This window comes from Lissotriton vulgaris, chromosome 2_1 (assembly GCF_964263255.1).
Source record: "Lissotriton vulgaris chromosome 2_1, aLisVul1.2, whole genome shotgun sequence".
Lineage (NCBI taxonomy): Eukaryota > Metazoa > Chordata > Amphibia > Caudata > Salamandridae > Lissotriton > Lissotriton vulgaris.
Window position 1 is genome coordinate 421,381,142 of NC_141687.1, and position 27,672 is coordinate 421,408,813.

The 27,672-nt window shown below is 46.5% G+C and overlaps 1 protein-coding gene across 1 annotated transcript in view; it reads left to right on the plus strand.

Moving 5' to 3' along the window:
- Window positions 1-27,672, plus strand: part of DYTN (dystrotelin) — a 248,249-nt gene that overhangs the window by 183,565 nt on the left and 37,012 nt on the right. The window contains exons 10-13 of the mRNA XM_086954076.1: window positions 597-742; window positions 2,047-2,209; window positions 20,739-20,809; window positions 26,152-26,311. Coding sequence (XP_086810202.1) covers window positions 597-742; window positions 2,047-2,209; window positions 20,739-20,809; window positions 26,152-26,311 — 540 coding nt within the window. The remainder of the gene's footprint in view (window positions 1-596; window positions 743-2,046; window positions 2,210-20,738; window positions 20,810-26,151; window positions 26,312-27,672) is intronic.

The window sequence follows — 27,672 nt, forward strand, 5'->3', positions numbered from 1 at the left end:
TTAACTAACTACTGAGACTCCTTACCCTTTACAGGGCCTCTGGTCTCTGAACTTACAGTAATTAGCCAGTGTGCCAGTGTGAAGGTGTTGGTTGACCCTTTTTGCAGGGTCATCCCTAAACTACTGTGTAGGCATTATGGCTTTTCCTACTGAAGATGCCAAGGCCCAACATCAGCCAGAGCACTACAAATTACAATACGATTCTGATAAATTGATTCACTGGAAGTTTGGACAGGGAAAGTCCTGAGATTTGTAGATGATCATGGGACTGAATACAGAGGAGAATCAAGTGTAGGAATGTCATCCATTAAACCATCCCTACGGCGAAGGAAATTCCATTAGTTAATTTCCCTACGGATCTAACACTTCCATCCACAAACTGGAGCAGTTTCGTTTACTACCCAACTCTGAATCAGATCTAGAAATGTGTATGTTTGTGATATCCTGTCACTACTCTGTCATTGTTCGTTTTTACATCTTCGTTCGTTACTGTATGTCACAGCATTGTTTGTCCGTGTCCTTCATTTTATATTTAAAAAAAATGATTAAGAAACCTGTAGCACAAAATAAGTAACATCCTTATATCTATCCAGCAGGTGTCAGCAAAGGAGCGCACTAAGCTTTTTCTCCGCACAGTGAAAAACAACCTCCTCAGAGGACGCTGCGAAGGAAAGGAAGCAGAGAGGAGGAAGCAATCATCACTCACAGAAAATAAGGCCAATGCTACAGCTCTTCAAGAAGTGTAAGATGCACGTGTGTGTTTGTGTGTGTTTACGCGTGTGTGCTCGCGTGTGTGCGAAGTATTTTATGAGACGTGTAGAATTTTAAATTGTGGAGGAGTGCCTGGTTGCACTGATCCTGTGTGGGAAGTATTTGGTGTCATGCATGAGCAAGCAGTATCTTTCTTTGGGTTGCAGCACCTCGCAGTGTTATGGAGGAGTAGGTGTAGGAGATAGATGTGCAAAGGGACCAGGAAAGGAGAAGAGAAGAGACAGGTGAAGGAGGCAGGGATCTTCCTCACACGCTCTGATCTGTACTTCCAAGGGCATCACCGACCTGTGATTGCTTGATCTCGTGTAGTTGCACCTACTTGTTCCTCTAAGAAGTTAAACACCAAGCACGGGGGGGGGGGGGGGGGGGCTGGTCACATACCTACTTAGCACTTGGGAATAGAGTCTAGGGTAGGGATGTGCCCAAATTGCGTCCTAATCAGTTTTCTCACTGACCACCAAGAGGGAACTGATTAGGATGCTATTTGGGCGCCTCCCTACCCTAGACTTTATTCCCAAGTGGCAGAAGGAGGCCCAATCCAAAGATGCACAGTGCTGCTTGTGTCGGCAGGCAAAATAAACATTTATCCTTGTGCTTTGTGTGTGCCCTAGTACACCGGATGTCACTGATGTGCAAGGAGTTTTTATCCTTGGATGTTAGAACCTGTAGGGCGGCACCCATAGAGGCTTTAAATTCAAAGACCTCATGTTGAACGCCCGCTTGGGGCAGTTTTTTTCAACTTTTATCAAACAGGCTAAAATGTTATCTTGGATGTCCTGCATGGGTTAGACAGGCATATATACCATATTCTCATTTTGCTATTTGCACGGTGTATGTTTTCGTCGCACTGCTATTTTTATGGATGCACCAGGCACTTTAGCCTCTTTGGCAGACAGGTGCACATTAACAAGTATGTCTTTTTCGCAACCCTGTCACTAACATTTTTTGCATTGCATTTGCCTTTTTGCACAGCAGCTACTAGATTCTTGCATGCTTCACAGGTAGCATGATCCCTATCAGCTCAGTTTCATATATAGTTACAAGTTATATAACATATTCATAGTAACTTTCTTGTACTTTCATGCACAATATAGGAAAGCCAATGGCTTTATACTTGTCCAAACTTCCATACTTTTACCTTGTTGTATGCTTGTTTCTTTAGACTAGAATCGCGATGGTTACACTGAAAGTGCAATCCTAGATACCAGTTGTCTCCTTTGTACATATGGACTGTATTTTTCTATTTTCATGTTTTCTTCAACTCACTTTTTGCAGACAGTACAGCAGCTCTCCCCTACTCGTCCATCGTGGCCCAGCTTCATCCTCCAGAATGGTTAATTCAGCCCCGAATACCCCAGCATACACCAAGAAGTCTAGAGCCCAGCAAACTGTGTCCAATGTGGACAATACACCAGTTCAGCTAACAGCCCCAAACCAGGTAAGGATAATATCTTGTTATATGCATACTCACTAAAGGAGGGAGAGTCCTTGAACCCCTAGCAATCATATGGGTATTGGAAAATAGCTCTATGGATCCATTGGATCATAATAAAGATTGTGCGGCGAAGAGGTCTGTCTTAGTCTCTGTGCTTCTATGCAGGTCATAACATGTTCATCCAATTTTCTCATTGCCTTGTTTGATTCTAGGCTGCTCAGGCCTTGACACAGACTTCATAGTGACCGGCAGACAAGGAAAACGATTTATTTTTTCATAGTTAATTCATCCCTGGAAGCAACATGGTGAGATACTCTTCCTTTGACCCTAAAGTAGCACAGTGGTGCTCGTCCAAAAAAATAGCAGCTCTGAGCTGATGTTTTGCATTTTTATTGTAAGGGAAATAAAGACACAGTTTGATTAGAGCAGGTTGAGGCCTTCCATGTTCCAACATGCTGTGCCGTAACCTGTGGGTACTAGCAGACTGCCTTAGCTGATGGAGCCAATGAAATGTTGAATATCCTCCACTCAAAGGGCAGTACTAGTTTAACATTATGCCTTCAGGTGAAAAGATGTCCCGTTAGCCTCTGACCACTCTACAAAGTTTGGTGATCCAAGCACTGGTTGGCAAAGATAAATTCTGACTTGCATAGTTGGGTCAATATGCATAACTTAGTACTGGCTGGGATGCCCATTTGGTATCAGAAAAATACCATAGGTGTTCCTGAGGACTCCCATCACTATCACTGCCAATTAGTGCCAGTGAGAGCCACCAAGTGGAGAAGGTAAAATCTGATATGCCTAGTCTAAAATTGGGGATGGGTGGTGTTTAGCGGTGGTGAGGGCTTGTAGGACTCAGGGTTGGGTGGAGTTTATGGGCAGAAAGAGTTTTAGGGTTCAAGAATCAGTGTAATTTAGGGCGGTGAATGATTTTAAGGTTCAGGGAAGGGTGTTGTTTAGATGCAGGCAAGGGCATTCTGTTAAAAGGACTCAGTAACACTAGATACATTCAGAAGTAGGTTTTAATGAAGACACATCACCAACAGCTCTCAACGACTCTGCCAGCTCCTCCAGGCTCCAAGACTCATCTGAGCATGGAATCACAAGGAGCAGAACAGAATGTACAAGGAAAAGGAATGGCAGCATGTCATAAGATAAAGAAGAAGAAACAAGCATATGTACATTACAACACATCCCCTATACTAAAGGAAATGAAGAAAAGAACAATAATAAGAAATAAAACAAAAGCACAATATTTCACCACAAGCAAGGAAAAATACCCAACAGGATAATAAGAGTAAAAGAAATGACCTAGACGTACTCTCTGTAGCGTACAGGAGCCTGATGAGTTCTCTGTGGAAACCTTCTAGAGGATACAGCACTTTGACCATCAGGAGGGGAGGAAGGGAGAGAACAATCCAAACTGGAAGAAGAAGAAGGAAACACAGGAGAGAACTTAACAAGCCTGGACATGCTCCATTTACATCCATTTTGCAAAGTAATCACATTACTGTAAATCTTGGTAATCTTGAATGGACCCATGAACTCAGAAGAACCTTTTTTAGAAAACCTTGGTTTTTTAACCAGAACCCATTCTCCCACACTCCACAACACAGGTTTGGTAGAATTCTTCACATCTTAACGTTCTTTATATTTTTGTTGATAAGAGAAAATTCTGTCCTCCACATTCCCCTTATCCAAAGGGAGAAGGGATTGAGAAGGAAGCCAAGGGGGATTCAATTTTGAACAAGCTTGCCTACCCCGTAACAAAAAAACGGGGAAGACTTGGAAATGTAGTTGATGGTGGTGCGATGTCCCCACCAGGTATCAAGTAATACATCTTTGAGAGAACTTTTCATCTCAATAGCCCTCTGCACGCACCCCTTGACAACACGATTCATCCGGTCCGCAAGACCATTGGCCTGGGGTGAATAAAGTGCAGTTTTAAGAGGAGATATACCATGGTCATTCAAGAAAACCTCCATATCAGTGGAGATAAACTGCACACCATTATCTGTAATGATGCACTTGGGAATGCCTTCAGACACAAATTCATCACGCAAGAAATCAATGACCACTTTAGAAGTGACTGAGGCTACACACTTAGTGGACACCCATTTTGAAGTATAATCAACAAGAAGAATCACAAATCTTTCAGAAGGCATCAACAAATCAAATGGACCCATGATGTCCAAACCCAATTTGAACCAAGGTTGGTCAGGAACCGTTACTGGTGATAATGGGGCCTTGCTTACTACCTTAGATTTGTCATTAATGGCACACTGATAACAATCTTTAACTACCAACTCAACCTCACTGTCCATATTGGGCCACCAATACCTTTCTCTAAGACGTGCTTTGGTAAAACTCCTACCCATGTGTCCATCATGAGCAAGATTGATAAGTTTCGATCTCATTACAGAAGGAGGAATTAACCTCTCACCACGCATCACAATGTCATCAACGATAGTAAGTTCATCTCGAACTGACCAAAAAGGCAAAAGCTCATTGCTAATATCTCTACTGTTACTGGGCCAACCTTTAACCACAAAATCCTTTACCAAAGGAAAAACTTGATCACCAGCTTGAGCAAGTACCCAATCTTCCAAAGAAATGGCAGTTTCACAAACCCAAGACACCTTGATAGTACCCAAGTCAAAATGTTCATCCTGATCTTGTAAGGGTAAACGTGAGAGACAATCCGCAGTCTTATTCAAAGACCCAGGAACATAATGCACAATGAAATTAAACTCTTCTAACCCCTCACTCCAACGTTTAAGTCTAGGGGTTAATCTCTCACTCTCCATGCAAGAAAACACCTGAATTAAGGGTTTATGATCAGATTTTACAATAAAAGGAATTCCCCACGAATAAAACTTAAAATGTTTAATAGCCCAAACCACAGCAAGAGCTTCTCTTTCGATGCAAGAATAATGTCCCTCAGCCTTTTTCAGGGCTCTAGAAGCAAATGCCACAACTCTTTCCTCACCATTGTCCACTTGAGAAAGAACAGCACCCAAACCGGATAGGCTGGCATCAGTGGAGAGAAATGTCTTTTTCTTGGTATCAAAATGACCCAAACTAGGCAGTTGACTGATAGTCTTCTTTACAACATGAAACGCATCATTGCAACCATCACTCCACTCAAAATGAACACCTTTTTTAAGAAGGTTCCTAATAGGCTCCACAACAGAGACAACATTTTTTATACATTTAGCATAAAACTCGGCTAGACCAAGAAATTATCTGACTTGATCCTTATCAGATGGGGTGGGAGCCTCTGCAATACTCTTTGCTAATTCCAACTTAGGCTGTATTCCTTCATCAGAAATTACATGACCAAGATAGGTAACAGAAGTTACACCAATCTTACACTTAGCTTTGTTAACCGTTAAACCCTTATCAGCCAATTTCAATAAAACTGCCCTCAAAACATTATCATGTTCAATATTGTCCTTGCCAAAAACCAAAATATCATCTTGGAAGAAAATGACATTAGAAACATCACCTACAACCAATTTCATAATTCTTTGAAAGCAAGCTGCTGCTGATGCCAAACCAAAAGGCATCCTGACAAAACGAAACACTCCAAGAGGTGTGACAAAAGAGGTAAGGTGTTTTGAATCATGATGAAGTGGGACCTGGTGGTAGGCTGAGGACAAGTCAAGAACAGAGAATATTTTAGCCCCAGCCAGCATAGTGATAGATTCAGGCATATTACGCAGAGGTTGTTGATCCACCCAAATACATTTGTTTAACCCCCTAAGGTCCACACACATGCGAATGTTCTTTCCACCATCCTTGGGGGCCAAAACCACTGGGGCCAACCACTCTGATGACTCAATTTCTTCAATCAATCAATCAATCAATCAAAGACATTTATAGATCGCGCTACATACCCGTAGGGTCTCAAGGCGCTTGGGGGAGGGGGGGTGCCGCTACTGCTCGAACAGCCAGGTCTTCAGCTTCTTCCTGAAGGAGAGGTGGTCTTGGGTCAGGCGCAGGTCGGTCGGGAGGGAGTTCCAGGTCTTGGCGGCCAGGTAGGAGAAGGACCTTCCTCCTGTAGTCGCTCTTCGGATGCGGGGGACGGCGGCGAGGGCGTGGTTGGCTGATCGGAGGTGGCGTTTGGGAGCGTAGAAGTTGATCCGGCTGTTGAGGTAGCTCGGGCCTTGGTCGTGTAGGGCTTTGTGTGCGTGGGTGAGGAGGCGGAAGGTGATTCTTTTGTTGACGGGGAGCCAGTGAAGGTCTCTCAGATGTCCGGAGATGTGGCTGGTTTGTGGGATGTCGAGGATGAGTCTGGCTGAGGCGTTCTGGATCCGCTGGAGTCTCTTCTGGAGCTTGGCGGTGGTACCGGCGTAGAGGGCGTTGCCGTAGTCCAGTCGGCTAGTGACGAGGGCCTGGGTGACGGTCTTCCTGGTCTCGGTGGGGATCCACCAGAAGATCTTCCGTAGCATGCGTAGGATGTTGAAGCACGCCGAGGAGACGTTGTTGACTTGCCTGGTCATGGAGAGGGAGGAGTCCAGGATGAAGCCCAGGTTGCGTGCATGGACTGTCAGTTTGGGTGCGGTGCCCAGGACGGGAGGCCACCAGGAGTCGTCCCAGGCGGAGGGTGAAGAGCCCAGGATGAGGACCTCCGTCTTGTCAGAGTTCAGTTTCAGGCGGCTGGTCGTCATCCACTCGGCTACCTCTTTCATCCCTTCGTGCAGGTTGGCTCTGGCGGTGGCGGGGTCGTTGGTCAGGGAGAGGATCAGCTGGGTGTCGTCGGCGTAGGAGATTATGCTGAGGTTGTGTTGGCGTGCGATGGCCGCGAGGGGGCTCATGTAGACGTTGAAGAGGGTGGGGCTCAGAGAGGATCCTTGAGGGACGCCGCAGATGACTTCGGAGGCCTCTGACTTGTACAGTGGTAGGCGGACTCTCTGTGTTCTTCCGTCGAGGAAGGAGATGATCCATTCCAGCGCCTTGTCCTGGATTCCAACGTTGCTGAGGCGCTGTACTAGGGTGCGGTGGCAGACAGTGTCGAATGCCGCGGAGAGGTCTAGGAGGATGAGGGCCGCTGTTTCTCCGTTGTCCATCAGGGCTCGGATGTCATCGGTGGCGGCGATGAGGGCGGTCTCGGTGCTGTGATTGGCTCGGAAGCCGGACTGTGAGGGGTCGAGGGATCCATTTGTCTCGCGGAAGGCGGCCATCTGCTTGTTGGCGGTCTTCTCGATGACTTTGGCTGGAAACGGGAGGAGCGAGATGGGGCGGTAGTTCTTGAGTTCGGTGGGGTCCGCTGTTGGTTTCTTGAGTAGAGCGCTGAGTTCGGCGTGCTTCCAGCTCTCAGGGAAGGTGGCGGTGTCGAAGGATGTGTTGATGATGTCTCGCAGGTGGGGTGCGATGACAGCGTCGGCCTTGTTGAAGACGTGGTGAGGGCAGGGGTCGGTCGGTGATCCGGAGTGGATGGAGTTCATCGTGCGGATGGTGTCTTCGGTGCTGATCGGGGTCCAGGCGTGGAGGGTGGTGGTGGGGGGTGGTTGTTCGGTCATGGTGTGCGTTGGTTGGTTGTTGAAGCTGTTGTGTATGTCCGCGATCTTGTTGTGGAAGTAAGAAGCGAGGGAGTCGCAGAGGTCTTGCGATGGGGTGATGTCGTTGTTTCCTGCGCTGGGGTTGGATAGCTCTTTCACGATGTTGAAGAGTTCCTTGGTGTTGTGTGCGTTGTTGTCCAGCCGGTCCTTGAATGCAGTTTTCTTGGCGGCGCGGATCAGCTGGTGGTGCTTCCGAGTGGCCAGCTTGAGGGTGGTCCTGTTGTCCGGTGTAGGTTCCCTTCTCCAGACTTTCTCGAGGGCTCTGCAGTTCTTCTTGGAGCTCTTGAGTTCGTCGGTGAACCACGGGGCTTTCTTGCTGCCGGGTCTGCTGGGCGGGGTCCTCAGTGGGGCGAGCTCGTCCGCGCAGATGCTGATCCACTTCGTGAGGTTGTCGGCGGCCTGGCTGGGGTTCGCTGAGCTGGCAGGAGGGTGCTGGCTCAGGGAGGTGGCGAGCTGGTCTGCTGTGATCTTGTTCCAGCTTCTGCGGGCGGCCTGTTGCTGGTGGTGGTGGGTCGTCGTTCTCTTGAAGGTGAAGTGGACGCAGCTGTGGTCCGTCCATTGAAGCTCTGTGGCGTGGCTGAAGTCGATGTCTGTGCTGGAGGAGAAGACTGCGTCGAGTGTGTGTCCGGCGAGGTGGGTGGGGGTGGACACCAGCTGCTTGAGTCCAAGATTGGCGAGGTTGTCGAGCAGGGTGCTGGTGTTGCGGTCGTTGTTGTTTTCCAGATGGAAGTTGAGGTCCCCCAGGAGGATGTAGTCAGCGGAGGGGAGGGCATGCGGGCTGACGAAGTCGGCGATGTCCTCGCTGAATTGTGTGCGTGGTCCCGGGGGTCGGTAGATCAGGGTGCCTCTGAGGGTGGTGTTCGGGTTGGTGTGGATCTGGAAATGCAGGTGTTCGGCGCTGGTCAGGGTGTTGTTGGTGCTGGTCGTGAGACGGATGGTGTTCCTGTGGATGATGGCGATGCCTCCTCCCATCTGGTTGGCGTTGCGGTCCCTCCGGACGATCTTGTAGCCCTCTGGGATGGCGATGGCGATGTCGGGGGCTGAAGAGGCGTTCATCCAGGTCTCCGTGAGGAAGGCAACGTCAGGGGCTGTGGCGTCTAGGAGATTCCAGAGTTCGATGGCGTGTCTGTGGACGGAGCGGGTGTTGAGCAGGATGCACTTGAGGTGGGTGCTGCTGGTGTTCGACTTGCGGGTGCTGGTGCGAGGCAGGTCCGGATGCAGGTGAACTTGCAGGCGTGGCAGCTGAAAGGTCCGTGGGTGCTTCGTGGTGTGGCTTGGTGGCATTCTGGGGGTCGGCCGGTGTTGAGTGCGATGAGGGTGGCGGCGGAGTACGTCAGGCGGGTAGGTCGGGGTCTTCGTGGGCCAGGGGTCCTGGCGCTGATCGCGATCCGGTCGCGGACGGGCGCAGACGGGCTTACCTTTGGCGCGCCTTCGGCGCACAAACGGCGCACCTGCTGCGCGTGACCGCTGCGCGTTCGCGCGGTCGCCATATAAGGCGAAGTGCGCGGGTGGGCGGGGCAGCTGGGAGGCGGGAGCGGGGAGGGATACAGAAGGCAAAAGGGGCAGGGCTTAGCGGCGGTGGCGGGAAGCGGGGAGGGAGAGCGGAGGTCGGCGAGGTAGGCGGGCAGACAGGAAGGAGAGAGCAAAAACACGGGCACAATTTACAACAGAGACAGGCAAAAAGGAGAAGCACAAGTCAAGGGAAACAATATAAATAAACAATCAGAGCAACCGGCAGGCAGGCACGGACCGCGCCTCTCGGAGGAGGGGGCGTGGTCAGCGGCAGCGCGACAGGCAGCGAGGCAGCTAGGCAGGGCAGAGGGGCACACGCAGCAGCTGGTGGCCGTGCGGCGCGGGGGTGTCCCACAAGTGTGTCTTCTATAACATTCAATTCAATAAGCCTAGAAAGGTCCTGTTTAAGAGGAGCAAGCATCATGTTAGGAACCTTTCTAACCTTATATACACACGGAACAGCATTTTTAAAAAAAATAATCCGATGTTCAAAGTCTTTCAGTAAATCCAATTTGTCAGAGAAAACATGGGGAAATTCATCAAAAAACATGTTGGAAGAAGAGATCTGATCAATAAGCATGACCTGGTCAGAGGGTTTGAGGGCATTAGGATTAACAATAATACCTAAATCCCTCTGGTGCCTCCAGCCTAAAAGATTGTCACCCCTGTAAGCAACATAAATCTTACCAACAGTTTCACGACCTTTGAAATGAATTCTCATAACAGTATAACCTGATACTTCAATACGGGAACCATTGTAACTGACAGCATTAATATCAGGCTTAAATAAGTCAACTTTAGGAAAAGTTTTGTTCCAATTCTCATTTCCAATTAGAGTGAAAGGCGAACCAGAGTCTGCTAAAACAATGAAGTCTTCTCCTCCAATTATTACATTACACTCAGGCATGAAGATAGGATCAGCATCAATGCTGCCATCACTTGTGACACTTGAAATTACCAATCTGGGAGCATCTAAAGAAGATACTGGACATTCAATAGAGTGTACTTTAGTAGTAAATTTGCAAACTCTGGCATAGTGTCCTTTTATACCACATTTGAGACAGGTGGAAGACTTGGCATAGCAGTTGGGAAAGGAAGAAGAATGATTGGAACTGCCACATCTGTAACACTTGATCTTACTACGATCAAAAGAAATTTTAGGCTTGGTGCTTTGCATAACCTTACAAACGCTATCATCTGAAGTGGAAGATTGAGTAGGGCTCGAGGATTGAGTAACCTCATGAATACTGCTGGAGGTGGAGGAACCGTCAGATGAAACTTTGTGTTCCTTCAACGCTTTAGCCCAACCAGAAGTGTTTTCTATACCTTCCACAATGGCTAACGCCTCCCTCAGAGAAGGATTTTTAGACAAGAGTTTCTCTTGTACCCTTGAACTATTCGTGCGTCTGACCAATTGATCACGAATCAAAGAGTCAGTGAGTTCGCCAAACTCACAAGTACGTGCCAATGTTTTTAAAGAAGCTATGCAATTTCCAACCTTTTCTTTAGATTCTTGTACTCTCATAAAGAACTTATGGCGTTCTAAAACTAGATTAATTATGGGACCAAAATAATCTTCTAACATTTTCAGAGACATGTGGAAAACATCTGTATGTGAATCACCAGAATCATCATTTATGGGTATTTCATCAATACTGTCATATATATTACGACCTTCAACTCCTAAGTTGTGTAGTAAAATTGCTTGTTTTCTTACAGCTGAAAATATTTCACCACCAATAGCCAGTAGATAAGAGTCAAAAAGATTTTTCCACCTTTTCCAAGGGAGAATGGGTTCACCCTTTTCGCAAAGAAAAGCAGGGGGCTGTGTCATGGAAGAAGATGAACTCATTTTGTGATATGAGAACAGTTTAACAACAACAAACACAACAAAACAAATGAAGAAGAAAAACAAAGTGTGTGTATCACTGAAGCAAGGATGATACACAGTCTCAAATTTAAGTCAAACCTGAAGAAATCGATGTAGAAATGTCAAAGTTAATCGTAAAAACAAAAATCCAAAGTGAAAATGCAAATTTCCCACAGTCCGGCGAAGACGCTGATGATTTGACTCCGGTAGGCAGTGTAACGAAGGGTAACCAGGCAACCAGTGAGGGCAAGATGGCGGCACGTATGCGTGTGACGTCACTACGTCTTCACATCACACGCAAAGCCAGCCGGGAATTCCACACGAAGAATGAAGAAGAAGAAGCGCTATGGCGGGTGAGCGAGTGGTCACCAATTGTAAACAAGGGCACCGTTTCCGACGAGTGAGAGGAAACAAACAGGGGAAAACGGCAAAACCACTTGAAAAAAAAAAAGGTTACCTAGAGTGGAAAATTAAACGCCAAGGCATGTAGAGCAAATAAAGTCCAATGTCAGTAAAGAAAGAACGAGTTTGTAGGTTAAGATCCAAAGAAGAATCGATCCAGAGAAAAACGATCCAGAATAGCAACAAAGTCTGAAAGTCTTAAAATCCTAGGAAATCTTCATAAAGAATCCACAAGGAAATAGTCAATAAATCCAAGAAAAACATATAAATCCAAAGTCCAAGAACAAAAATCCAAATAGGTGGGTTCAGGGTTAAGTGGTGATGTGGCTTGTCCCTTCCAAGCTGCCAATCGTCGCCAGTGTTAAAAGGACTCAGTAACACTAGATAAATTCAGAAATAGGTTTTAATGAAGATACATCACCAACACCTCTCAACGACTCTGCCAGCTCCTCCAGGCTCCAAGACTCATCTGAGCATGGAATCACAAGGAGTAGAACAGAATGTACAAGGAAAAGGAATGGCAGCATGTCATAAGATAAACCAGAAGAAACAAGCATATGCACATTACAACACATTCTTAAGGTACTTTTAGCAAGAGGCAGGGCTACCGAAATGTGATTTAGGCTATGGATTTCCGGAAGCTGCAGTGCTATGGCCAGGACTGTCTTCTTTTACCTGGTGCCACTGTGTTTCCATATGAAATTCCATTAGTGCTTTATTTGTAAACAAACAAGTACCAGGGTCCAAGGCCATTTTCAGGATGCCACCGTAACTGGCACCAACCACCTCCCAAACCAGAACAGACCGTTGTGTATGTCAGTGTTACCCAGAAACCATCCCACTCATATAAGTGAATAATTTTAGACTTTTGCTATAATGATGCAGTGAATTTGCTGATTTTATTATAACTGTTTAAAGTATGTGGAACTATTAAGTGCTTTGCCTTGTTCAAAAGTAGAAATGCATCACCACCATGTGGTGGACTGTTATTGTTACTTTTAACATCTTTATGACCCCTCTGGCGGCATCGGCGGAGTCTTTTGGGGCCAAGATCGTATCCTATGCCGACGATACCCAGCTCCTCTTTACGTGCAGGAAAGGAGAAGATTTTGATGGAGAGAGTATCCGTGAGTGCCTTGGGGCTGTTTTTAAATGGTTCCAGCTTAACAGCCTCAAGTGCAACTCAGACAAATCTGAGGTACTCTTCTTCGTTTGTCCATTTGACCCAGACTGGCAGGAATGGTGGCCTGTTAATATGTTTCCTCCAGTGCGCTCGTCCCAGCTAGCAAAGAATTTGGGGATCAAGATTGATAATGGTCTGACGTTAAGATCTCAGATCCTTGGTCTTACAGGAACATGTTTTGGCCTCCTCAGGATGCTCCGTAAGTTCCTTCCTTTGCTCTCAGAAGATCATAGGAAGACGACGGTGCAGGTCTTAATTTGTTCAAGACTGGACTATTCCAACGTCCTATACCTTGGCCTGCCGGAATATCTCCTACAACGGTTGCAGGTGGTCCAGAACTCGGCCGCGCAGGCCATTTTTGGCCTGTATAGGCGAGCCAGAGTCTCTGGCCTTTTGCAGTCGCCCCATTGGCTGCCTATCCGGAAGCGGATAGTTTTTAAGGCCTTGACCTTGGCCCACAAGGCTCTCCATGCCTCGGGAGCAAAATATCTCCAAAGGAGGCTTGCCTTTTACCATCCGGCCTGATCTCTGAGATCTGAATCATTGTTCCTTGCTGTGGTCCCTCGAGTAAAAAGGGCCCGCATTGGAGGTCGCTCTTTTAGGCTGTTGGCGCCACAGCTTTGAAATACTCTGCCTTTGGAATTACGCAGCACCTCTAATTTGCTGACTTTTAGGAAGGGCCTTAAAACTTGGCTTTTTGCCCTTTAGTTCGCTTTTCTCTCTTTCTGCTGGGTCCGTTTTATTTTACTGTGTTGTGTTATTCTGCTACAGGCTTTCAATAAAAGCGCCAGGACACTCTTTGGAGTAGCCGCGCGCTATAAAAGACTAAATTAACATAACATAACATAACATATGCATAGATGCCAGTGTTTAGAAATAGGTGTCAGTGCCGGGCACCACCAAACACTTGTACAGAGTAAGCCCTTGATTGCACCAGTAAAGCCCGTCTATTCCCAGCCCCTTAGTAAGCATGTCTCTCTAGCTCCTCCTATCGTTGCTTATGTTTTCAGTTGTTCACTTGTTGAAGGCATAGTTCATTCATCTTGAAAATATTGTTTAATTATGCTGCTCTTAAAGAAGCCGAATCCGAATCTAAACTCTGTGATGAAATATGAGGCATGCAGTGCTGTGAGTCAAGTTTGCTCTCTCCAATGTTGTTGACTTTAGGATCACCCGATCTAAATTGATTGGCTGTCCACACCTTTGAATAATGCGTCCCAAAACTTTTGCCTCCTCTGAGGCCAGTGGTCACAAAGGAATAGCCAGGAGTAACAAGAATCAATCTAGAGGTCACAGCTGCGACCCCTGACTACTCCTAAATGAATTCCATGCTGCACGCCCATCTCTATTATAGACTCGGGGTTAGTACATAGGGCCATCAATCACTGATTTTCAACAGACGAGGACAAGAAGCATAAAGTCCTGCCCAAATGCACTGATTTGACAACTCTAGTGTCAAGGCTTCTTGTAGCAGAGATGAAAAAGAGCGCACGCAGTGAAAATGCATTTAAAATAAGTGTCTCAGGACAGGGATTCCAGGCTATTGTGTTTATTTGACTGCATTCACAAGCTCCTAGTGAGAACTACCAGGCCCAGGTGGGACAGGCAGAAGCGTAGCCTCAGAGGGGGTGTTTGAGGTGTTGCACCCTTTGCATTCTTGGTTTGGTAATTGTGTCTTGGGGCCCTGAGTCAGGTTTACTATGTCTTTGTCATATTTTATCTTTGTTCGCATTTCACTAAGAGATTTTAACTTGTTCATTTTTTGGATGGGATCTTATGAATTTAAAGGGACTGGTTTACCAAACAGTAGCAAATCTGCACCCAAAGAAATACTTGGATGGGTTAAAAATGTACTATGTTTGGGAATTCACAAACATTTGCAGTAGTAGGCTTGGAAAGTTGTACCAGTTTCAAGTTTCCAGGCATGCTATTGGCAATCATCACCCAAATAGGGATGGTATGAATGCTTGCACATAATCCTATCATTGGCAATCAACTGGGGGTTTTCCACCCACTGTGTCTCTCTAGAGGTCCACCTAAAGCAAATCAGCACTGACCTTGTTACTCATGGAAACAGTCCATCCCAACCCTTGGTCATCTCACCCCACTACCCTGCAGCTCAATGCTTTTATTTTTTTGTGGAAATGTGAGATTCACATGCCGAACCTCATTGACTAAGCTACACCCAGCTAATTTATTTGAATTAATATTAGCTACTCTAAAGAAAGTATGGCATGTGGGACTATGCCAACGCCCTTTGCCTTGGTCTCCCAGCGTACCTCCTTGATAGGCTCTATATTGTAATTAATGTTACAATATCATAGGGCGGTAGTGATGGTTTAAACAGTTGCACATCCCAAAAAAGTGCCAATAACTCAACGTTGCCCATTTCCAATGTTTCTATGTTAAATAAATTACAGTGCCATTCGAGGTAACAGATGTATCACACCACCAATGGTGCCAGGTCAACAGAAATGGGGTACCTGTTATTGAATATCATGAAGATAGGTTGAACCTCGGCACTCTACAATGTAATTTTAGAAATATGCCATTTAGATTTAACTCAATGGACAATTACCAACGATTCTTGCAACAAAAATTGCTCCCGTTGTGGAAAACTCAACCACTTTGCCAAAGTGTATCGCAGTGGTAGAGCAAGAACCAACGCCTCAGGGCAGCGTGGAATGTCAACTGCAGATAGACAGCTGGTGCTGGAAGACCCACTGGAGCAGCCAGACTCCACCCTGCCAGGGTATGGCCTAGACGCAGATGATGATGACGTGTTCATTGTATCATTCGTAAGCCGAGATGGCCTGCAACCCACGCCCATGTGCTCCATCACAGTGGTAGGCTCCCCAGTCACCGAGGGGTAAAGGGGGACACTCCTCAGCTGCCATACTGTGAGGACCTGGAGCAGGTCTGTTTTGCCAACCAGATACATAACCTGCATGTCCACAACATTCTCAAGGAGTTCCCCATGCTGTTCGAAGGGCTCGGGTGCCTGAAAGGAAAGCTATTCTAACTTCACATTGACCCAACGGTCAAGCCCATGGCGCTGAGACACAGGAGGGTACCGTTCCACTTACGTACCCAAGTGGAGGAAGAACTACGAAAGCTGGAGGAACTGGAGGTGATTGAAAAGGAGTCGGACCCCATCTCGTGGGTGTCACCCTTGGTCCTCGCCCCCAAGCTGAAGCAACCCAGAGCTATTCGTCTAAGCATCGATATATGCCTTCCAAACCAAGCAGTGAAGCGGGAGCGGCATCTCACGCCCACCATGGACAACATTGTGGCGGACCTCAATGGGTCAAGTGGTTCACGAAACTCGACCTCACTGCCAGCTACCACCAGCTCGAAGCCCATCCATAGAGCAGGAATATCACAACATTCTCCACAAATGTGGGTCTGCGAAGATACAAGAGGTTGAGCTTTGGGGTATCGTCCGCCGCTGAAGCGTTCGAGAACGCTATTCGGGAAACACGCACAGGGCTACAGGGGTCATCAACTTGAGCAACAAAATCCTGGTCTTCTCGAAGATGCTGGAGGAACATCATATGCACCTGAGAAACACCCTTCAACGACTAGCGGAAAGTGGGCTGACCCTTCACAAAGCCAAATGCACATTCTATCAAGAGTTGGTGGAGTTCTTTGGCTACATCTTTTTGAGAAATGGCCTCCAGGTTGACCCAAAGAAGGCTGCTGCCATACGCTCCGCCCGAGGCCCACATCGCCTACTGACGTCCGCAGTTTCCTGGGCATGGCCACTTATTGTGGCTGATTCATTCTGACCTTGGCGTCGCTCTCAGAGCCTCTCCGGAACCTCTCAAAAAACAACAAAAGCGCGGAAATGGACCACGAAAGAAGACACTGCATTTCACGCCGTGAAAGAGGCACTCATGGACAAAAGAGTCATGGCATACTTCCAACCCAGCAGACGTACCGGAGTGGTGGTAGACGCTAGTCCGGTGGGCTTAGGGGCCATCCTCCTGCAAGAGACAACTGCGAAAGAATTGGTCCTATTCACCTTCGCCAGCAGGGCCCTAACAGAGACTGAAATGCGATATGCCCAGATAGAGCATGGAGCACCGGTCATCAAGTGGGCTTGTCATCACTTCCACCTCTATCTTTATGGACAGGAGTTTCATGTGGTCACGGACCACAAGCCATTGATTCCCCTCTTCGCCGGCACCACCAGTTTAGCACCATCTTGGATCAAGAGATGGGCGGTACAACTGCAAGCCTATCGCTTTGAGGTAGTCTTTCGCCACGGAGTAAACAACACAGCAGATTTTCTATCCTACCACCCTGCCAAGACTACCTGGACAGAACATCCCGCTGATGAGGACAACACGTAAGAGTTTGTCTGGATGATATCCCAGGAGGCATGTTGTAGAGTGCTCACACTGGAAGACATCTCAAAGTCCACTGCGGCCGATGACGGCCTGTCGAAGGTAAAGGCAAAGTTGGCTGATCGGAGCTGGCAACACTTCCTCAACGGGGCTCGGGCCCTAACTGAAGATGAAAGAATGTCACACCAGCAACTATGGAGAGCCTGCAGTGAGTTAAGTGAAGGGCTGCACGGTGTAATCCTCAGCGGCACAACCCTTGTGATACCTCACAGCCTCCAAAAGAGAGTGGTTGATCTGGCACATCAAGGGCATCAGGGGATCACCAAGACGAAGGCCTGTCTCCAGAACAAAGAACGGTTCCTGGGCATTGACACCATGGCTGAGGAAACCATCTGCACCTGCCACTCGTGCAACATCACCAGCAATGACCCGGCTCCCCAGCCAGTCATCACAGAAGCCTTGTGCCCGGAGCCATGGACCCAAGTTAGCTTCGACTTCTGGTCATTCCCGGATGGGTGAAATACACTCGTCCTCATAGACTCTCATTCCAAATTCCCTGTGAAGGAGGTAGTATCATCAACAGCATTTCCACAGGTCAAAGCTATACTGGACCGCGTTTTTGCAATGATAGGACTCCCGGAAGAAGTCAAATCAGATAATGGGCCACGCTTCCAAGGGAATTATGTTTTCCTGAAGAAGGTGATAGCTGTAGATTATTTGCCCACCGAAACGCGTCGATGCTTTTGAGAGTGGAAACTACTTTAAGTCTGAGGAGACAATTATATTGAATGAAGATTGGAATATAAATTATAATTGATCCATGTTTGACTACTGTAGCTTCTCTCCATAAATAGGAACTATTTCTTCCTTATTGTATTCCCAATTGTGTACAGTTTTTTATTATGGTTTCTTTGTGAATGTTATATTAATTAATTTTTCTGTTTGATCAATATTGTCACTGTTTTTTAATGATTAGAATTGTATCTATGCAAGGGAAAGTCCACAAGGACTTGATGATAACATTATACACTGTGCTCTATATGTTTTTAATGATTTTCAGAAAAAACCTGTATTTTTTATATTTTGTATTTTTACATTTCCTTCTTGTTCATCTTACTGGTGTATGAAGAGTGTCTGTGGCAAATTGATGCTTGGCGTGTGACATTTACCCAAAGGGGACCTCTTTTCAGACTTTCCCTTTTGCAAAACATGGCCCGGTCGGCAGGTGTTCTAGACCGCAGTTTCCGCATGCGCTCTTCTGCAGTGATCTCCCGCTTCCTCGTGCTGCTGCTGGCCCTCTTTGAATGACGTATACTTTCTCCTCCTTTATTGTTAGGGGTCGAGGAACTTCAGCGAGGTTTGGGTGGCGGTTGAGGGCCGCTTCCATTTCGTCAGCCTGAGCGTTCGATAACTCATGGGATCATGCGAGCACTAGGATCTCATCCAATTATATGCCCGGTTGCCTGAGTATCAGACGGCGCAGTGTTACCGACCGGAATCCTGGTATCACTTGCTCCCTGATTTCCTTCCTCTGATCCCAGTGGCACGAACTCGCCAGTTTTCTTAGTCTGGCATAGAAAACATCTATGGTCTCTGCCTCCTCTTGCCTCGCTTCACGGAGTTTAAACCGCTTGAAATCAGGATTGATTTGAGGGTCGAAGTGTCTGTTCAAGGCAGCCACTGCTTCGTCATAGTTGTCGTCAGCTCCTGTGTTCGGTAGGGTTTTAAACAGGTCATACAATTCACCTCCGTCCTTGGCACATGAGGAGTGACCGTTTCACTTTTCCGTCAGTCTCTCTCATCCCAACAAAGTAGTGATCTAGGTGACCAATCCATGACTTCCACAGGGCCGCTGCCATGGCCGGGTCCGCCAGTTTGCTAAACGGGGGCAGGGGGGCCGCCGTGGCATTTCCTGGCTGCAGTGGAGCATGCTCTGGTGCTTGTTGCAGGGCTTGCCGCGGAGGTGCTGGTGCAGCCGCACAACCTGGATTGGGGACGCTCATGTTTTCTGGTGAGGCCCATGCGCATGTCCGGCTGCCTTATTTCTGAGCCGTGCTCGCATGTCTGGCTCACCCTGATGACTGTTGAGGCGGTGTGTGGCGCGCTCTGTTGAGCGACAACATGCTGCTACTGCTGGGTATGCGGTGATGAGAGTGGTGTGCCTGTGTCCCCCTCCTCTCTTTATGTATTTTGTGTTTGATTGTCCGTGCCTTGCACTGTTCACCTTAAGTGCACTCGCCAATGCTTGTTGGAGTGGGGCCTGTGTGGATGGCCTGCCTGAGACTAGCTTCGTGCTCGAGTTTCCACAGTTGCACTTGCCAGTGCTTGTTTTTCTGGGGCCTGCACTGGATGTACTGTATGAGGCTGGCTCTGGGCCGTAGTGTGGGGGTGAGACAGGCATCATCTTACGATGCATCCCGGTCATGGCCACGTGTGGTTGTCATCGCTGCTGAGATCGGGGGTGGGCGTGGACATGCGAGCAGGCCTTCTTTCCTCAGCGTCACACTGCTGACCTTGCTTGCGTTACTTGCCTGGCACCTCCGGATGTTCCGCTGCGCGGGATGGGCACCTGCCATCCAGGCCTGCGCCAACACTTCTTCTTACCTGGGGCGTCACCGCTTATTCAGCGACGCACAGCGGCGGTTGCGCTCAGCACTCCTCATCCTCCGGCAAGGCGACAGATCAGGTGAGGTGCGGCAGAGGTGTGGGTAGGACCCACCTCATAACCAATGTAGAGTTCAGGCCTGGCCGAACCCAGATATCACTGGACACACTCTGCAAATACGATATACAATGAATGCACTCTCACACTGGTGTACCATGCATCAGCCGCAACATTGTATAGTGCGGGCCGGGTGGTATCGTCACTACACTGCGTATATAGTGCAAAGTTGTTTACCATGCAAAGATGTACATTATCTGGCTTCGGGAAATGTAAACATAGGGCATAATAGGCTAGGAGTATTATTCTGAATAGCACTGAAAAGAGAGTAACGTGATCACAAAAAATAAGTTAAAGACAAATAAATATACTGAGAAGAGTGTGTACGTGTGTGTGTGTGTGTGTGTTAGTGTGCGAGAGAGAGAAAGTGAGAAAGAGAGAGAGAGTGTGTGTGCGAGAGAGAGAGAGTATATGTGTGTGCGTGTGTGTGTGTGTATATATACACACACACACACTATCATGACTTCAATGTGGGTCTTATACATTTCATTAACATCTAAAGAGGGCGCATTTTGTGTACAATGCAGTACTTTCAGTTGCACTGAACTGAAGGTGGCTTTGTGGCCATTAATAGATTTCAAGGGTCTGCATACCTTTGCATGACATTCATGCTTAACCAGCTCACCTTACTAACTCGCCGTAGTGTCCACAGTATATTCTGTGGCGCCCGGAATTGGCAAAACGTGTGATCTGAAATTCAAAAACGTCAGCGCTCCCAAAGTACTATGTGACCAGTATTTATTTTCTTTAATCAAGGCCTACTTTTTCCACAAACCTTTTCCTTCGGTGTTGAATGTCTTATTCTATTTAATGCTAATGGCACTATTTGTTGTTTTTTGTAATGTTTCACAATGCCCCTTATTTGGTGTTAAGGAAGATGTGAGTCTAGAATGTAGTTGAAAAGTTAATCTTCTTGCTTCATTTCCCTAGGTGCTAATAAGCATTAAGGAAGAATTGCTAAAAACACGTGAATCAATCAAAGCCCTGCACAGTGATCGGAGGTCAGTCCCACTTTTCAAAACAAGTTTTATATTCTGATTTTACTTTGGGGTTTATTTGCTCTTTGGCCATTTTTTCCTCCCAATCTCTTGTCTCTGACTCTTCTCGTAATCTTTCCCTCATCACATCACACTAGATGCAGCTCAGTAGGGGTTGCCACGGCGTAGAATAAATTGTGTTTTGCTCTCTCGCTTTAATTTGACATATGCTTGCGGATCTTGAGAGAGATTCTAATAAATAACATTGCACGCCACTGTAGCCAAAGGACAGAGAGAACCAACGTTATGAAAATGGAAATGAAAAAAAGAAGCAAAAGAAACAAATGAAGAGAGAGAAAGAGAAAACAGTAAAAAGAAGAAAAGCAGAAAGAGAGGTAGACGTTAAGAGAAGAGAGGCAGGAAGGAAAACAACAGTAGAAAGAAAGAAGTAAGGCAGATGAAAGAATAGTAGAAAGAAAGAAGGAAGGAAGAGAGGAAAGGAATGGAAGAAGAAAGGAATGAAGGAAAGAAAGATGGAAAGAAGGAAATCGTTCAAGAATGCAAGGAGAAGGGACGAAGGAAGGGAAGGGTTGATATAAGGAAAAAGAGAAGAAGAAATAAAAGAAGGAACTGAAGATGGATTATATTTACCAATTAAACATTTATATAATTGATATAGTGATCATTTAATGCCAATTAACATATTTTGTACTTTAAAACTACCTACCCAATTCCTTTATAAATATATCAACTAAACATTTATTTTTGAAAAATATTTTTAAAATAATGAAATATGTAAACAAAAAAGAAAAACGAACAATTAAGACATACATAATTAACATATTATTCAATTAACACTAATTTATATTTCAAAAAGAAACATTAACCATCCAATGATCTAATCTGCCCATGGTCCACAAAAATGATCAACTATTGGACGTTAATTAATAATCAATTTAAAATAAAATGAATGTAAAAACAATTACTGAAATAAAAACATATAACAATTGTTAGAAATGGGATTTCTGGTTGGCTGAGGCTTGTGCCAAAGCCAGGCAGAAACCACCACTCTAGTCAGGGTAAGGGGGATACACACACTGTTGATAACCCCAGCTCACCCCCTTGGTAGCTTAGCACTAGCAGACAGGCTTATCCCCAATGCAATGTGTAAAGTATTTGCACCAACACTCACAGCAACCCAGTGAACACGACAAATGGACACTACACCAGTGATTATAACAATGTACATATCTTTATATAGCTTAGGAAAATCACAAACACCCAAAAATGCACATACATAAATTACTCATTCCTCAGAAATGGTCTTTTGAAAAACGTTTACTTTGGTAATGTTCTTTTAGTATTCTTATGCCTCTTTAATCAGTTCCTTGTTATGTTTCTAGACAAAAGAAAGGCTCACTTGAGTAATGCTCCTTGTGCTCACCCAGTTCCTCTTGGTAATGCTCTTTGTGCTCGCACAGTTCAATTCACTTTAGTAACACAAACTTGGGAAACAGATGCCACAAATCAACCCCGGGCTGAACAGGCACACGGGAGCCGTGATACTACAAAACTCGGGTTGCCAGAATGGGGAAAATCACTTCCCCACAAGGTACTCGACTAAGCAGTAATTGCTGGTATGATTCCTTCCCTTTCCAACTGGTATTCCCTTCTCACCACTGCCCCCACTGTCTCGTGCGCGCGTGCCGAACTACAGTAGCGCCACCTCTGAGCAATTTCCCCTGGGGCCGGCTAGCTATGCTGATGCGCTTCTTAATCGGCTAATTCCAGGGTCAGCACTGTCACACTATGTCCCCCAAACGGTGAAAAGCACATAAACTCCTTGGAGCGGCCCCGGTACCGCAGCTCTTCTGTGGTGCTAGTTCGTGCCACTCTGATGACCTAAGGAGGGAAGCGTAGTTACTGATTAACCTGTAGTTCCCCGGAGCTCCTCAACTTAATGGTGACCCCACACTGGCCCCGTTATCACACTCTACATATGGTGCGAATACGGGCCAGCTGACACAGCTCCGCAGCCAGCAAGACACAAGCCGCAGGTAACACTCCTGCCACCATCAGTCTCCGGCCACAGCCAGCAACCCGCCCCCAGGCAACACCACACACTGTGCGGTACCGGTTTTCGGTCCGGCTGTTACCTGGGGTGTTTGGCCTCTTCCTGGTAATCTTTCTTGGGACGGCCACCCGGACTCTCAACAGTTTCCTGTATGACACAGGTCTCGGCCTGCGAGAGAGAGCACACTCCGCTCTCAACTCTCCACAGTTACCGGGGCCTCGGACGGCCCCTTTCCAGCTCTTCCAGTCCTCACAACAATTCCCAAGGCCTAGGACGGCCTCTCCTCTCGCAATGCGCGCCGGCTTCCCCCACTGCAAGGAGTTCCCTCGTTGCCTGGCAACGCCTTGCTGTGGCTCCGGTCAGCGTGCAGCTGCATTCACCACAATGCCTCGCACCTGATCCCGTCACAGCGGGGCCTTTTTCCCGGACTCGGGCCATGAGCGGTGATCCAGCAGATGACTCCTCACACCAGCGCCGAATGTATGCAATACCCTGGGGAAATGTAGACTCCCCCCAGGTCTCCGACTACGCCAGTTTGCAGTTAATGTTGAAGGGATGACTCTGGGGCAGCACGACAGGCAACAGCTGTGTGCCGACATGCACACCGAGTCCCAGAGTCGATCCGAGGGGTGAATCACGCACAGTCCTGACAGACTTTTACAAAGGGCCCAGGCTGTGCGCAGGGGCAAGCACACAGCAAATAAAAACGATGATGTTGTGGAAACTGGTATGACCCTGTGTTTCCAATAACAGGAGGCCAGCTCTCTTCTGGCCCTTGGAGACTTTGTTCTTCTTTTAGGACACAGCTCACAGCAAAGTACTTGTTGCAAGATGGGGACACAGCACACAGCAAAGTCCTTTGTCCTCCCTTTATTGTAGAACAGCAACTGCTGGTCAGCCCCAGAGCCCACATCAAGGGCAGTCTTCATCCTCAGTCTCATTCACTGATCTTCTTCGGCAGGGATTCCTCTTGACTTCAGAAGTTGTCTAATTTACAGGGGTTTCAGGGGTTACTCTTATACCCCAAAAGTCTTTGTTCTACATGTGTGAGGGGCCCAGGATCCAGTCCCAACCAGTTCTGGTTGCCCTCTGCCAGGGCAGGTCTTCTTCCTTTGTGAGTGTGGGCCAGGGCTAATAGACGCGCTGCAGGAGGTGGAGCCAGCATTGTGGAAGGCAGGCACAGTTCTATTCAGGCCCAGGTGCAACTCCTCCCACTACTCTAAGTGTAGATAGGTCTATTCAGCCTAGGGCTGACCCCAGCCACCTGCAGCCACCCCCAGCCCCTGTCACTCACAAACCAGACAGTCAATACACAAACAGGCAGAGGCACACAGGAAAATAGCCACTTTCTAAAAGTGCTATTTTCAAGCACGAAATTTAAAAACCATCTTTCCTAAAAGATGCATTATCAAATTCTGAGTTCAGGGATACCGAACTTCAGCTTCCCATCTTGCTCCTATGGGGAGATATGCAGGTACACATGGGACACCGCATTCCCCATTCTATCCTTTGGGCAAGATGGCCGTTCAATAGTGAAAAACGAAATTGGCAGTATTTCACTAGCAGAACATGTGACCCACACTAGTACATGTCCTACCTATCACATACACTGCACCCTACCCAGGGGGGTACCTTGGGCCAACCATAGGGGTGTTCAATGTGTAAGAAAAGGGAAGGGTCAGGCTTGGTTAGTGTGTACACTGGCCAGGTCAACATGGCAGTTCACAGACTGTGCACAGGCACTGCGGTGGCAGGCCTGAGACACCATTTTAGGGCTACTCATGTGGGTGGCACAATCAGTGCTGCAGGCCCACTAGTAGCATTTGAATTACCAGCCCAGGCACACTCAGTGCCCTTTACTAGGGACTTTACCAGTAAAACAAATATGCCAATCATGGATAACCAATCACAGTAATAATTTACAGGGAGAGCATATGCACTTTAGCACTGATCAGCAGTGGTGAAGTGCTCAGAGTCCTATTGCCAACAACCACAGTTCAGGAAAAACAAGGGAGGAAGAAGCAAAAAGTTTGGGGATAACCCTGCAAAAAGGGCCATTTCACAACAACAATACATTCAAAATATTGTTAAACACCATGCTGTAGTGAATATTTGATACTTCGATATTATTGTGACTAACTAACAATTATATATTTCCATTTATTAGTTTGGACCACAGTATTTTTACTGCAATGTTATGCCCAGATGATATTTTTGAATCTATATTCTGTAGGAATACCCATCAATCGTGATACAGACGGCCACATCATGGGAGAGCGGAAAAACCAACATACTACCACAGTGTATATGGCAGTACAGTAATACGTTTTGTGGCAATTAGGAGTGCTGGGAAGTACCAGCTAATATTTGGGAGGGATGCAGTTTCCAGAGTCATCCTGATAGAGAGAATTCTTCTTCCGTTAAGAGGAGAAGTGGTGGCTGGTGGCATAATTGGATAACAATAGGATGTAGATGGCATGAAGTTATAAAGCTTTAGACAGAGGCCTGCCACAGGGATCTCTATGCCCTATTTTCATCAACTAATCTAGGTACAACTGTTAAATGGCCTAGCTCCCTGCATTGTTTTTATTTCAATAACTGACCTATTTGGATTTCATTTGTCCGCCAATTTTTGTAAGACCACCTCAGTATTATAAACATCTGCGACCTTCTAACACTTTACATGGTGAGAGTGTTGAGTATGGGATATGTAGTTGTTGAACTTCACTATGATGATGCCTATGGGTGTTCTTTTAGTTTTGATAGGCGGTTTACCAAGGGCAGGCCATGCTACGCAAGATGCCCTCTAATATCACAGTTGGCTGAGCAAGCTAAACACTTTATAATGGCTCCCAAGTGACTGGCAAATCCAAACCATTCGGTACTTGACAAACTTTGCATTCTTGCAGAATATTGCTGAGCTACACTGCCTAACATAGCTACTGAAAAACAAATGCTCACAACATGCAAACAACACACCTCTGCAATTAATACTCTGGTTGGCGCAAAACACAACTGTACGGAAACACAAATTCTAGCTGTGCCCTAACCCTAAGATGCCAGGACAGCGGCAAATGTGCACTGGAAAAGACAGCAGGTCTAAAAAAAACATAATGTCCAAGTAAAGAGCATGCGGTCATCCCTGGACGCAAAGGCAGTAGAAACAACCATTATTACTATATATGATTGCCCCTCAAGAAAACACAACCATCCATTATTATAGTTGCAAATGCTCCCGTATAACACTGTTCAAGTTTAACCATTAATCTACAGCGACCTGTCTCTTTATCAGGGTTTTAAGAAAGCAATTGAACAAGTGGACCGACAAGGTGCAGTTCCTGCATGAATCTCAGGAAGGAAGGAACAGCAGACTGGAGGCAAAGATGCGGGTCCTTATGCAGAACAATGAACGTCTGCAGACTGAGCTGCAGAGGCTGAGCCAAAGCATGCAGGTACAAGCCTCAATCCATGCTGGTTATTGAATGTGTGCTCATTTCAGTCTGTGTGGTTGGGTGTGATGTTGCTGCGTGTGCAGTCATTCATGAGGGTTCCTGTGCCATTTTTCTCTCTTACTCATTCATTCAGTCTCTCTCTAGTTGAGTTGCACAATGAAATTCATTAATTGCACCATGAAAGTATATTTAACTCACGGGCATACACTCACATTGACACTAACTTAACACTCTGGTTCATCATTACTCATTCACTCAAATTGTTTATTAATTCTTTTTATTTTCAATTATTAAAGAGTAATGAATGTTTCTTTTTTAATCTTTTGGAATGCTTTGATAAGTTACTAATTCTGTGTGCTGGTGCATTGTAATTAGAGTCCACCAGGTATATATAAGTGGGAACTCTCCCAACATTCTTCAATCACAACTCATTGTCTGTGGGTAGCCCAGTTAAAAGAAGCCTAAAAGAGTTCAGAATTGAGGTGTTTTATTAAGAGCCTATAGTTCTTTCTGTCCTGGGGCAAGGGTTTAGGGTATTCCACAAGTTTGTAGTCACAGGCTTACAGGTTTGCACTGTTTGCTTTTTCCTGCTTAGGTGCCACCCATTATTTTGCATTTCATTTATTCATCGATGTACATGCCTCATTGTTAGAAATTGGGTTTCTAAATGACTGGGGTGTGAGCCCTGGCCAAGCAGTAACCTCAAACCTAGTCAGGGTAAGACATCAACTAACCTCAAATTAACCTGCGCTCACACTATGGTAGCTTGGTACAGAGCAGCCAGGCTTAACTTGAAGGCAATGTGTAAAGTATTTGTGCAACACTTCAAACAGTAAAACAGTTTCCAGACAAAATGATTCCCACACCAAGTTAGCAAAACATAGCTTAATTTAATGAACAAAGCTAGACCAGAACGACAAAAATACAATCAGAAGAACCGGATTTAGGAACTTTTAAAGAATAAACTGCAATATATTGCTTACTTGCATAAAGCTCCAACTGGTGATATCTGGTCACACTGGCCCAGGTCAAGTTCAAACTTTCAGGCTGATCGAGATAAGCCCAGCTGAAAGTTTACCTTCTAAAGTTCTGTGCTGAGAGTCCCGTTAGTGTAGAAGAAAGTCACCGGGAGCAAGGAGAGTGTCGCTGGCAGTTGTCGGTGTGGCACGAGGAACAGGCCGGCTGTTGTGAACGGGTGGGTTTGAGCCTCGCGTTGGCGTTCCACACGAGCAGACGATGGATGCTGTGTGAAGAGAAGAACTTGCAACGACTCGCGTTGATATTACTTGTGAGCGGTGTGGTTCCAGTGTGAACGGACCCATTCACAGTTGGAAAGAGCCCAAAAGCCTGAATGAATTCAA